The 13546-nt window shown below is 42.9% G+C and overlaps 1 protein-coding gene across 1 annotated transcript in view; it reads left to right on the top strand.

Moving 5' to 3' along the window:
* ANXA10 (annexin A10) overlaps positions 1-13546 on the top strand; it is a 154674-nt gene that overhangs the window by 115000 nt on the left and 26128 nt on the right. Inside the window, exons 6-9 of the mRNA XM_073644296.1 lie at positions 813-892; positions 4108-4161; positions 5498-5591; positions 10236-10331. Coding sequence (XP_073500397.1) covers positions 813-892; positions 4108-4161; positions 5498-5591; positions 10236-10331 — 324 coding nt within the window. The remainder of the gene's footprint in view (positions 1-812; positions 893-4107; positions 4162-5497; positions 5592-10235; positions 10332-13546) is intronic.

Below are 13546 nucleotides of genomic sequence, written 5' to 3'. Positions count from 1 at the left end.
CAAAAACCTACTGACAGATTCCCTTTAAATGGAGTCTGTCAACCAAAAATGACTATTCAAACCAAGCATATGTACTCGGTGCATAATTGGTATGGCCGAGCAGTTCAATTCACCTTCTTACCTACTTGCCCTCCATCAATCTCCTGTGAAGCCACAGGGCAGAAATAGATGCTAAATAAGTAGGTGGTGCACTGAACTGTCTTGTCTACACCGAACACTTGTGCTTGGTTTGAAAGGTCATTTTCTGCTGACAGACTTCCCTTAAAAATTCATTATACATACAGTCTTAAACAGTATGCAAAAAAACCCTACAAGGTTTGCTAAAGAAAAATAATAAGAATCTGCATCGATTAGAGGAGTCTGACAAAAATGAGCAACCATACAGTTTACTTTCTATAGTCGTATGGTGTTTGTACATTTGTTACTTTGATGTTTCCTTTTATTATAGATGTGTAAGGGGCCTTTGTGCAGTTAAACAACTGTGTATACACTGGAAATGTTGTTAGATGGGGGCTTCAAAGACATAAAAAAAGATAAAAGATTAAAGCCCAAAAGCCTGATTATTCGGCTTTGGGTATCCCAAACACTTTAGAAGCAGGTTACTTCCATGGTGGGTGTCTGGTTTGTGTTGCTCTGAATGCAGTTTGATGAGTCTTCGATATTTTTTGAAGATCTGCCCAAAACTGTTCTTCACAGAAACATTTGTGGTGACGTACTCAGCACTTCAGATGTTTGATTACACAGAATGGATGTTTTCATAGAACACATGCATGACATTTAAAATAATATGCAAACATTTGCTTCCTTTGTAGAATATGGAAACAATCTGGATCAAGACATTTATTCGGAAACCTCAGGGCATTTTAGAGATGCTTTAATAAACTTAGCCCAGGTACTGTATATATATTGTATTCTATTGTAAAAAGATAAACTATAACCAGAACATGCAATCACAAGAAACTGTGATAAAAAAAATAATAGATAATGAAATCCAACATGTTAAAACCACAAAAATATTTTCAATATAAATAACGATGTTTACAAGCTTTACATCAATACAGTAAAATTTCCGCCATTGACCATATTGTTTTTAAAAGTTGATGATCATGGTCAATTGCAATTTACAGCGTTCTCATTAACGACAACTACTCTCAGTGTAGGAGTTCCAATTATTTCAGAGCCTTTTAGTGATAAGGGATTTGCAGAAATAGAAAACAACAGACCCACATCTATTTCTTGGCTGTGTCTGATATTTCAGCTCATCTCCTTTATAAAAAGAACCTGTCATGTGAAGAAACACTATTAACCTGCAGATATAGGGTTATTCTGCAGGTTTCTGAATCTTCCCAGTGTCCACACTGAAAGTCCTGCTGCCGGGAGGAAATTCATTTTATTCCCCCTGCAACGTTTGGCCTTTAGTCAAAGGGGCAGCGCCAACATTAGGTCAGTCACCGCTCTATGTATAGAGAGCGGCGGCTGTAACCACACCCCTGACACTGACTGACAGCCAGCCCTTATGCTGAGCTGCTGTCAGTCAGTGTCGGTGGTGTGGTTACAGCTGCCACCCACAATACACAGAGTGGCAATTGAACCCATGCTGGCACCACCCCTGTTACTAAAGGCCAAACGTTGCCGGGGGGGATAAAGTTAATTTCCTCCCAGCAGTGGGGCTCTCAGTGCGGGCGCCAGGCAGCTTCAGAAACCTGCAGATCAACCATGAGGGTTATTAGCGTTTTTTGATGTGACAGGTTCCCTTTAAATGTATAGGGCTCAGTTTCAATACCAGTCATAGGCCATGGAAAGACTTTGCATTGTTTTTGGAAAAAAAAATCAGACCATTATTTTTAAACCTGAATACACTTCCAAGCTTAAAGGGAATCTGTCACCCCCTGGCACTTATCTGACCTACTAATATGGGCATACATACAGTGCATGAGCACTTCACCTTTTACGCAAGGCGCACTTGTACTATGTACTATGCGGTCATAGTACTGCAGAGATGTGGTGCGCAGGCACCTGGGAAGTCACAGTGACTCGCCTGCGCACAAGATCCCTGCAGTAATATGACTGCATAGTACATAGCACAAGTGCGCCTTGCGTAAAAGGTGAAGTGCGCAGGATCTGGCCGCCGAAATGGCACGTCACAGGGTTACTGTGACATGCAGGGGAGGGGGGAAACATTAACACAGTAGGCAGGATTTCTTCCAGGCCGCGGGCCCCCAAGCATTGGAAACTTAACTGAATAAAAATCTATTTCACAGCAACAAGACCTCTAATATGAGGCATACAGGTAAGTACAGATTTACATTTCTATCACATGCATGCCCATATTAGAGGTCAGATAAGTCCCAGGGGGTGACAGATTCCCTTTAATACTCCTGTGTCTGTAGAAGAAATATAAATGTCATCTGCCAAGCAGATCCTTGCATATTACTTAGCTCTGAACTACAGGTAGGTAATTAATCTGAATTTTATTTATTTTTTATTTTATCATTTAAACTCTTTCATTGCTTTTTTAAATGTCCTTTTTCAAAGTTTAAAGGAAATCTGTCAGTCAATCTGAAAGCAGTATAATGTAGGGGCAGAGACACCGATTCCAGAGATGTGTCACTTACTGGGCTATTTGGGCTCTAGCAGGTGTCTGAATGCTGAGCTCTGTATAATCCCTCCCACATCACTCATTGGAAGCATTCTGCACATACTCAGTAAGCTGCCAATCAGTGGTGGGGGTTATACAGAGACCATGAATATGGAGGACTACATGACAGCAGGGTTACTAGTCCTCTAGTGATGATCTCCTGCTGATCAAAGTTATTTTCTTAAAACTACACTGAGCAGTCCAGTAAGTTACATATTGCTGGAATCATGGTCTTTGCCCCTACATTTTGCTGCTCTCAGATTAGCAAATACCTGGTGACAGAATCCCTTTCTTTATTTCTGTTTTGAGAGTGCCAAGTCCATTGCTCTAGATGAAATAGGTACTTTGTGTAAAGGATTTTTTTGTTGTTTCGCATACAAGGATTAAAATGCACCAGGCAAACACTGAACACAGCGGTATTCGTCAAGACTTCCAATGATTTATCAATAGAAGTCCTGTCGATAAATGATTGACATTTATTATCTATCTTTTGCATAAGTAATAAATGTCAATTGTAGCAGAACCTCTTTAAAATCCCATGTGAAACTATCGAGTTTTAAATGCATTGTCATGCTTTACTACATTTTTTGCTGTTTAGGAGCAGCCATACTCAGACATACAATGTACAGCTTAAATATATTGTCATCTCGAGGCAGAACAATTACGGTACATTGTACATTGTGTTAGTATTAGCTTACACTATTTCTACATATAAAAAAATCTGATCTAATCTTTTGGGAAAATACATATTTTTTTAGAAAAATACTGCACATATAATCAATGTATTAATGTTATATTTTAGCCATCAACCATTACAACAGGCAGTGACTATGGGGCTGTGATTGTATTCTAGCTGACTGTCTTGATCTCATTTGGTGTTTGTTGACCCACGATGGGCTTCTCCTTTTAAGTCAAGAACTAAATTCTTTTGGAGGCTTTTCTTAAGGTCCTTCTGTTATACGGCAGCGACAGTAAAAGAGGAAGACGCTGTCATGCACTAGCCTGGGGAGTGCCAATAATCTTTACAAAAGGCGGCATCACCAATCACATGTCCATGTTGGCTCGATTCCCTCCTCTCCATTCCACTCATGATAATTCCTCCACAGATTTGCCTTTTTTCTACGACTGCTTGACTACTGTGATAATATACACATTAAAACTCATTTTTGTCACTTAATGTATCCATTAAAGGGAACCAGTAATTAGATTCATGCTGCCTAAACAATGGTTTTCTCTGTGTGGATGACAGGGGGAGATCTGTTGATCAACTGCAGCGGGGAGACATTGGCAAAGGACGTGCCTTGGACTAGTGAGCCAAGACACTTAGTATGTGTACTCTGAGACGCCGCAGCACACATACCTGGCTGAAATCGCGCAGCATGAATCTGATGACAGGTTCCCTTTAAAGACAATGTTATTAAAGTAATGACATGCATTAGTGGTACCTTCATATTATCTTTTTGTTACAGGGAGTAAGAGAGGAAGGATATGCTGATCCTGGCATGGCAGCGCAGGATGCTATGGTATGTGCTGTGTGGTTCGCAGGCAACAAAATTGATTATTATTCAGTATTTTAGAATTTAATTTTTTTTTGTGGTCATTTAAATATGTGATCATTTTTGAATTTCCGTTATATCCTCTTTATACAAAGCTACTCTTTTATGTGAGAGCCACCTTCCATTCCAAAGACAATTTTCACTGCAATTTTGGGAGGTCACTGTATATAATGAGAAAATAGAAAACTAATTTTAATAAAAATGAGAGTTTCTCTTTGGTTTACTAGTATATCAATTGGATTCATTGGCTACTGTGTAAACAGGTTCTCCACCTAAGGGCTCATGCAGATATGAGGTTTTTTTTCAAGAACGAGAAAAACTGACCAAGTTTCATCAATGATTTTCATTAGAGTTTGGTGAGTTTCATCAGTTTTTTTCACTGATGAGAAAATAAAAGAAAGTTTCTCTACTTTCTCCTATTTATCAGTCAGTGAAAATCGGAAAGCACACGGATATCATCTTGCCTTGTTGATTTTGATCTGACACTCATATCAATTTTGGAAGTCTCTGTCATTTTGCACAGATCAATCGGGCAGAGGAAAAAATCTGACATGTGAACAGTCTCATAGAGTACCATAACAACACGAACAACGACAGCTCACCAAACCTGAGGGGTGCATGGCGGCCTGAGCAGGGAATAGAAAATATCAGTGCAGAAGAAAGTCAGCACTCCATTCTCCTAGGCTCAACACTTTATTGGACATCCATGTGTCATAGTCATTCTCCTTGGTTCAACACTTCATTGGACATCCATGTGTCAGTCATTCTCCTTGGTTCAACACTTTATTGGACATCCATGTGTCATAGCCATTCTCCTTGGTTCAACACTTTATTGGACATCCATGTGTCAGTCATTCTCCTTGGTTCAACACTTTATTGGACATCCATTTGCAACAATGACAGGTAAATTTTTGAAACTTGCTGACGCATTTTGGAATATAATTCATAGATTACTATGTCCAAGAAATTGTATTTCAAAACGCATCAGATGGTTTGATGATTTTACTATCTTTGTTGCACATGGATGTCCAATAAAGTGTTCAACCAAGGAGAATGACTATGACTAAAGAACTGTATTCCAAAATGCGTCAGATGGTTTGAAGATTTTATTGTCATTGTTGCACATTGATTTCCTATAAAATGTTGAACCAAGGAGAATGGAGTTCCGACTTTCTTCTGCCTTGATATAGAGTATCATAGGTAGGAATGATATCTCTGAAATAAAAGGGTAACATTCGTGTGTGAAAAATTAACATGTGAACTAGTCCTAAATAGCATAAAGTTGTCTCTTGATATGTTCTAGGTCCTGTGGGATGCATGTCAAAGAAGATCAGGGGAGCACAAAAACATGATGCAAATGATCTTATGTAATAAAAGCCACCAGCAGTTATGGATGGGTAATGTTTCCTTATTATTGTATCTGTACATAAGAAAATGTTTTTATTAACAAATACTATTTTGTGAGATGCATGAAGCTGACAGAACTGGCTTTTAAGGCTGTCATTCGAAAATAAGTTACTTTTAAGCAAGCCATGCACATTACATGCACTCATTTGGCTGACAGTTGTTTCCTCTATATTCCCATAAGCATGCATTGTTCATCTTGACAAAGTGTGTCTGTGTTTTATATGGGATGAGGGGAGCAAACTGCTGGCAGATATCTCTTGCTCCTTGGGAACAAAATGATTGGGCATATTGAAATCCAAGTGCCCATTCCTTATTTCTATCAACAAATGCCATAATACCATGTGGCTAGAGCAGGGGCGGACACAGACTGTAGTGGGCCCCTGTGCAATAAATTTTTGCCCCCCCCCCCTCCCCCTGCCCTTCATAGGGCAACAAAGTTATGCAAACATAACCCCCCCATGTGCATCTCTCATCCCCCCCATGTGCAGCTCTCATCCCCCGTGCATCTCTCATCCCCCCCATGTGCATCTCATCCCCCTCGTGCATCTCTCATCCCCCCCATGTGCAGCTCTCATCCCCCCATGTGCAGCTCTCATCCCCATGTGCAGCTCTCATCCCCCCGTGCATCTCTCATCCCCCCCATGTGCATCTCATCCCCCTCGTGCATCTCTCATCCCCCCCATGTGCAGCTCTCATCCCCCCATGTGCAGCTCTCATCCCCCCATGTGCAGCTCTCATCCCCCCCATGTGCAGTTCTCACCCCCCCCGTGCATCTCATCCCCTCACCCATGCATCTCATCCCCTCCCCCGTGCATCTTATCCCCCGTGCATCTCACCCCCCCGTGCATCTCATTCCCCCCAGTGCATCTCATCCCCCCGTGCATCTCTCATCCCCCCCCGTGCATCTCTCATCCCCCTGTGCATATCTGATTCCCCTCACTCCTAGTTAATTAATTGTATTAAAAAAAAATAAAACTTGTTATACTTGCCCCCATGTGATCCCTGCAGAATCCTGGCGCTCGTCCACGTCGCTTCCACCAGGTTCTCCTGACTTCCGGCCATGTGACGGCGCCGTCACATGACCGGAAGTCAGGGGAATCATGGAGGCGCTGCCGCTGCAGCGCTGCACTGCTACACAGAGGAAAGCAGCGCTGAAATGTCCCGGCGCTTAGCGCTCAGCATGGGGCAAGGGGCACAGGGCCAGCTCCAGGTTTTTGTGGGCCCCAGGCGAAAGAGTCTCAGTGGGCCCCTTTAACACATACCACGATTCATGATGCACAGATACCGAAGAGAAATATATATATAGTACAATGCAAACATTTCACTTCTTACATTACATTAGTGATATCTATTGTAAATTCCACAATAGCTCAGAAACCAGCGAATCGCTCCACACAGTATACTGGCCCCCATAAAATGCTCCATACAGAATACTGGCCCCCATAAAATGTTCCATACAGGATACTGGTCCCCATATAACGCTCCATACAGGATACTGGCCCCCATATAACGCTCCATACAGAATACTGGCTCCCATATAACGCTCCATACCGGATACTGGCCTCTATATAATGCTCCATACAGAATACTGTCCCCCATGTAATGCTCCATACAGAATACTGGCCCCCATATAACGCTCCATGCAGGCTGTTCCCCACACATAATGCCCCATGCAGGCTGTTCCCCCGCATATAGGACGTCACCCCCCCTTATAATGCCCCATGCAGGATGACACCCCCCCTTCCTTATAATGCCCCATGCAGGATGTCACACACACACCCTCCCTTATAATGCCCCATGCAGGATGTCACACCCCCCCTTCCTTATAATGCCCCATGCAGGATGTCACACACCCACTTCCCTTATAATGCCCCATGCAGGATGTCACACACACCCCCTCCCTTATATTGCCCCATGCAGGATGTCACACACACACCCCCCTCCCTTATAATGCCCCATGCAGGATGTCACACCCCCCCTCCCTTATAATGCCCCATGCAGGATGTCACGCCCCGCTTATAATGCCCCATGCAGGATGTCACACACCCCCACCTCACCCCCTCCCTTATACTGCCATAGGCCTCCATACAATAAAAAAAAATCAAATACTCACCTCACGTCTCACCTGCTGCTGCTCCAGACTCCAGGGTCGCCGGCCTCATCCCGCTCTGCGCTGTGACTGCTCAGGAGAGAGCACGGTGTAAAGACGTCACCGTGCCCTCTGACCTGAGACATCACAGTGCAGCAGCCGCGGAGGATGCAGGAGCTGCTGCGGAGGCATGGGGAGGGGTAAGTATTGTGACGGGTGCCGTGGTCCTGAGCAAGCGGGGGGGAGCGGGCGCTGACACCGCTCTCCTCCGCTTACGGGCCCCATAGTGGGCGGGGTGCCTGACGGTGAGGGCCCCCCCGCCTGCTCAGGGCCCCGGCATTTGCCCTAGTGCTGACGCTGGCCCTGCGGGGGCCCATGAGGAGACGCACAAGAGGGGGGCCCCAACGGGCCTCCGAGGGGGCCCCGACCGTCCGGGCACCATACTGGAGTCAGGACAGTCATGCCCTGATGGCGGCCCTGCTGGAGGCTGGAGGGGCCCCCTCTCCCTCGGGGCTCCCGTTCAATGAACGGGCTGCACGGGCGGTAGGTCCGCCCCTGGGCTAGAGACTATTGTCAATGATCTTCTATTAGGAAGGAGCCTGGTATGACTTCACGTTGTGCCACAGAGGCTTGCCTCACAGCTAGAGATGTGATATGTGTGTGTATGTAAGAGATAGCATCTCATTGTATTTGGAAAAAGAAGAAAGGAAGAACAATCATAGTAAACAGTAGAGTACCCAAACTATCTCAAATTCTATACAGAAAAACATACTTTACACTCCATCAGGATAAAATAGTAATTTTACCATCATAAAAAATGTATAATATAGAATTGCACATTGGCTGAATGCACAAAACATGGAGTATAAAACAAAAAAGCCACAAGTGTACATTCCAATATATAGATATATATATATTTATATATATATAGTATCAACTTTGCATACTCTTTGCAACGCAAAGTTTGTATCTCTTGTGCTTCTTCCAAGAGGTTAATTGAAGAAGAAAAGAAGCAAAAGTAAAACTCATGTTGGGGTGCAGAGAGCCTTCAGGGTTGGAACCTCACATCTATTGTCAAAGATGTATCACCTCTCCAGTGCATCACACATACGTGTACTTGTTTTTCAGCAGCCGTTATTTATAGGTTACTATTATGCATTGCATTTGTAAATTTGGATTTACCCATATCTGAAGTTTTCACTATTCGCTTTGTGCAAATTTGCCATTATGCATTTCATTGTATAGAAATTTTTCAACCACAAACTTTAAACCCAATTTTTTATTATATTTGAATGTACATTTGTAAGGTGGGCAGGGCGGTAGTAAGGGTCTAGGGGCCTACCTCACGTCTCCCTTGCTCCTTACAAGTAAAACGTGTGTGTGTGGTGCAGAACACTAACGTTTTGGCCACAAGCCGCCGCTGTCTCCGAGCCTACGGATCCAGGAACAGCTGCACATAAATTAGGGGACACCTGGTTCAGATTAACCAGTCCACGTTTACTTAACAGCCCAAGTTCAATAAATGACAACATGCATTATTGGGCACAACCTTCCTTTCCTCTTAAGTCCATAGCACAGTACACTTTCATGTTCTCGGTTCCTTCAGCCTGAACTATCCCACCGCTTACTTTCTCCATCAGCCTCAGGGATTTCCAATCCGGCTCCGCAGTACCCATGAGATTCTTTATCTTCCACTCACACGGTGCTACATCCAACTTTTACATTATGGAAGGGTTGTCAGCACTCTCTTTAGTCACTGACTCGAGCCCGAGGCTCCGGATGTTGTAGGAATGTCAGTAAGGAATTTCCAATCATCCCATACAGGCAGAACAATAGGTAGTTCTTAAGCCTCCACAGCCCACTGCCCTTGACCTTCAGCTTTTTCTTTGCCTATCACTATCTGATCTAATCAGGAAATACTTTCCCTTTTTGTCTGAGCTACCCCCTCCCATGCTGGGCTGTTGCCAAACATATTAACTGTATCCTAACCTGTAAACTATATCCTACTACTAATATGCCCACCACTGCATATCTTCCTTCCTAACCTAACCTCTAAGCCCTATACTAAACCTTATGTCCTAATGCATGTTGATACCTGCCTTCTCTGTTTAATCTTCAGCCACTGGGAGGCACTGCACCTTCACTGCGGGTGATGCTGGGCAACAAGGCAGGCCAGTTTAATTTCATGGGACTCAGTTAAGATTAGTCCCTTGACTGTCTCCTTGCCTGATAGTCAGAGTAGCTAGCCTGTCCGTGGAAGCCCTAGTTAAAGGTGCTGGACAACCACAGATAAAGGAACTTACTTTACACTGTCCTGGTGCAGAATGGTCTGAAATGAATCCACAGAGGTTAGGGTTGTCTGATCTTATTATTTTGAAACCATCATTGCTTTTTGGAATCTTTGCGGGGGGGGCTTTACAACTCCTTTAAACTGATGTATATTGCAGGTGGTGCATAAAATGAAGTACATTTCATGCTACTCAAAGGTTATATTGAAGAAAAACTGGATAATTACAACATTTTCAAGTAATTTTATCTTTTTAAGTTTTTCAGGAATTTCAAAACATTTCTGGACAAGACATAGCAGTGGTCATTGAAAATTGCTACGATGGATACTTTCAGCAGCTGCTCTTGGCGATAGGTTAGTATCTATATTATTCCATGTGTTAGATATACATTTACCACCTGTTTCTGCTAATCTATAATTAGTATCCTTAAATGATGTTCATTATTTAAAAGGTAGAAGTGGCCAATTTATACCACATAATAGTCAGGACTTGAAATGCGAATAAGATTTAATTTATACAGTATGCTGAAGCTTTCACTCTACAATGGGAGTAATGTTCTGTATCCATACAGAGAAGATTAATTTATATAAATGCAATTTCCTCTTGGGATAATACTCTTTCTTATTTTGCAAGATGCTTGAGGCAGAATGCATTACTATGAAATGTCATCGTACATAAGAGCTCCCGCTTCTGTTTCTACAAATCATATTTGTTGGGTCAGTTGTTGTCTATGTTGTTACCACGGAAAGAGATTTGTGTGAATATTCAGACCTATTCCATCTGCTTCTTTACAAAAAGAGACAAACAAGGTACATCATAATCTTCATTCACCACAATTTGTATATGCAGCTTCTAGTTAAAGGGAACATGTCAGATAATCCATGCTGCCCAAACCGTGGTCCGCATGTATCAGCCACTGGCTGTATGATCACAGCCTTGTAGTTTTGTCTCAAAACACTGCGGCATTTCAGAGAAAAACATACTTTTAATAGCTACCGGGACCAAGCTGCACGGGTGACTAGTCGTATAGGCGGGTCTCCGGTGGCTTCTCCTTGCCCACTGACAGTGATTGGCAATCCTCTGCCCATACAGTCAGAGACTTGTCACTCACTGACAGCGGGTGGTGAGAAGCTGCCGGGGACCGAGCCGCACTGTGCACTAGTCGCACAGGCGGTTTCAAAGACAAACATACATAGCTCTGATCGTACAGCCAGCGGCTGATATATGCTGCCCACAGATTGGGCATTATGTATCACCTGACAGGTTCCCTTTAAATCTCCCTTTGGTAATTACCTGTATAAAGAAAAGGGAAACACTTTTGCACCATTGCTATTGGCTCTATGCAGGTATTTAAATATATACATAGGACACATCCCTGGAAGATCCTGCAATTTACATCAGTCCTTGACTTGAACATAGTAAAAAAATAAAATCTTATCTAATTAAAGTAATGGGTATTACTGATCCCCAATTCCCTTCCCTGAAGCTAGGATGTAGATGTGTTAATTTCCTTCTTGACATTTGTTTTATACAAGCTTTGAGGTGAGATGCCAGCTGAGTCTATGGGGAACATTTTAAACTAATATTTTTCATATGACCCTTAATAGAAAGTAGCAGCCTAGGGTCAAGGTAGCATGTTTCTTTGAAAACCCCTGTTGCTTTACTCATGCCTGCTAGGCTCTAATGTGATTCCTGCTTACATCTAATTCCAGGAGTAAATGTAATTATTTTTTTAAACATTACCCATCCACTTGACGATACTTTAGGCTTCCTTTACACACTTTTTTTTAAAACAAAATACATGTAAAAAATGGCAGCACTTAACTTGAAAGGGACATGAATATGCTTTCTGGTGAGCGCAATGTGAGAAAAAAATTGCATTGCACTCACCACAACGTTATACAATAAGGCAATGTTCATCTGTGAGTTTTTCATCACCTGGAATCAGGGTGAGGAAAAAATCGCAGCATGCTGCGTATGGTGGGGTAAAATGGCCGAGACTCACCAATGCAAGTCACTGGGTGCGAGAAAAAAAATCACACCCATCTCATAGGAAACACTACATTTCATCAGCCGAGTACAGTAAATTCACAATGTGAACTGTCAGAATAGAATAGATAGAATAGATAGATAAAAAGATGTCAGTGACATATATAATTAGTGCAGTGCGTGTGTAGATTACGGTATATACACTGCTCAAAAAAATAAAGGGAACACTTAAACAACAGAATATAACTCCAAGTAAATCAAACTTCTGTGGAATCAAACTGTCCACTTAGGAAGCAACACTGATTGACAATCAATTTCACATGCTGTTGTGCAAATGGAATAAACAATAGATGGAAATTATTGGCAATTATCAAGACACCCTCAATAAAGGAATAGTTCTGCAGGTGGGGACCACAGACCACATCTCAGTAATAATGCTTTCTGGCTGATGTTTTGGTCACTTTTGAATGTTGGTTGTGCTTTCACACTCATGGTAGCATGAGACGGACTCTACAACCCACAGAAGTTGCTCAGGTAGTGCAGCTCATCCAGGATGGCACATCAATGCGAGCTATGGCAAGAAAGTTTGCTGTGTCTGTCAGCGTAGTGTCCAGAGGCTGGAGGCGCTACTAGGAGACAGGCCAGTACACCAGGAGACGTGGAGGGGGCCATAGGAGGGCAACAACCCAGCAGCAGGACCGCTACCTCCACCTTTGACCCTTAGGAAAAAGCCGGTATACCGGCGAAACGCGCGTCAGGGATCACAATCTGAGCTTGAATGAGAGTGTTTAGGTCGGATATGGATTAGCCCTAAGAATCTGTACACAGTCACAATGTTGCATATCTAACACAGCTGTCCAAGTGGTTTCAACTCCAGCGGTCAGCTGTGTGACCAGGACACGCCGACCTTTTGTGTAAACAGCGGGAGCAGGGGTGTGAGGAGGTGTTCGGCAAAGCGGACTGCTCCTCACCGTGACCATACAGACCGACCGCTTGGCAGTGAGATAATCACCTCTTGCCGGCACCGACCACCCTCACCGGCTTTGTAGTGTGATGTGTGCAGCAGCTCATACACACTATGTTACTTGCGAATGCCGGCCACATGTTTGGATAGCGTGATAGAGGTGTCAGGAGTTGTTTGACATAACTAACTATTCCTCACTGCTGTTTAACATTATTCACTGCTTGGCGACTGTCAGTTAGGGGTATACACCTTATTTTCTGTCAAACAGTTACGCCAGATAGGCTGACTGTTACATGATATGCGCAACATTTAAATTACAATCTGTTACTATACTATCAAGTACCTCAAATTCTACAATAATTGAATTAAACTTTGTCACTTGATATGGTAAAAACACCGAGTTAATTCTCATATATGAGGGACTCCTTGTTTAATATACAGTTATAGTGCAATAATTAGGGGACTGAATTGAGGCATCCAAGTACCTCGTTTATTTCAAATTCTATTATTAATTCAATTCAATTGTGCTATTTGATGTGGTACAAACATCAAGTCAATTCTTATATATGGGGGACTCCTTGTATAATATACAGCCACAGTCCAAAAATTAAGGGA

The sequence above is a fragment of the Phyllobates terribilis genome, unplaced genomic scaffold, assembly GCF_046119375.1.
Source record: "Phyllobates terribilis strain yellow unplaced genomic scaffold, ASM4611937v1 Scaffold_1__5_contigs__length_1240528914, whole genome shotgun sequence".
Taxonomy (NCBI): domain Eukaryota; kingdom Metazoa; phylum Chordata; class Amphibia; order Anura; family Dendrobatidae; genus Phyllobates; species Phyllobates terribilis.
Note: the sequence above shows the minus strand (reverse complement) of the source record. Positions and strands in the feature narration are given on the sequence as shown.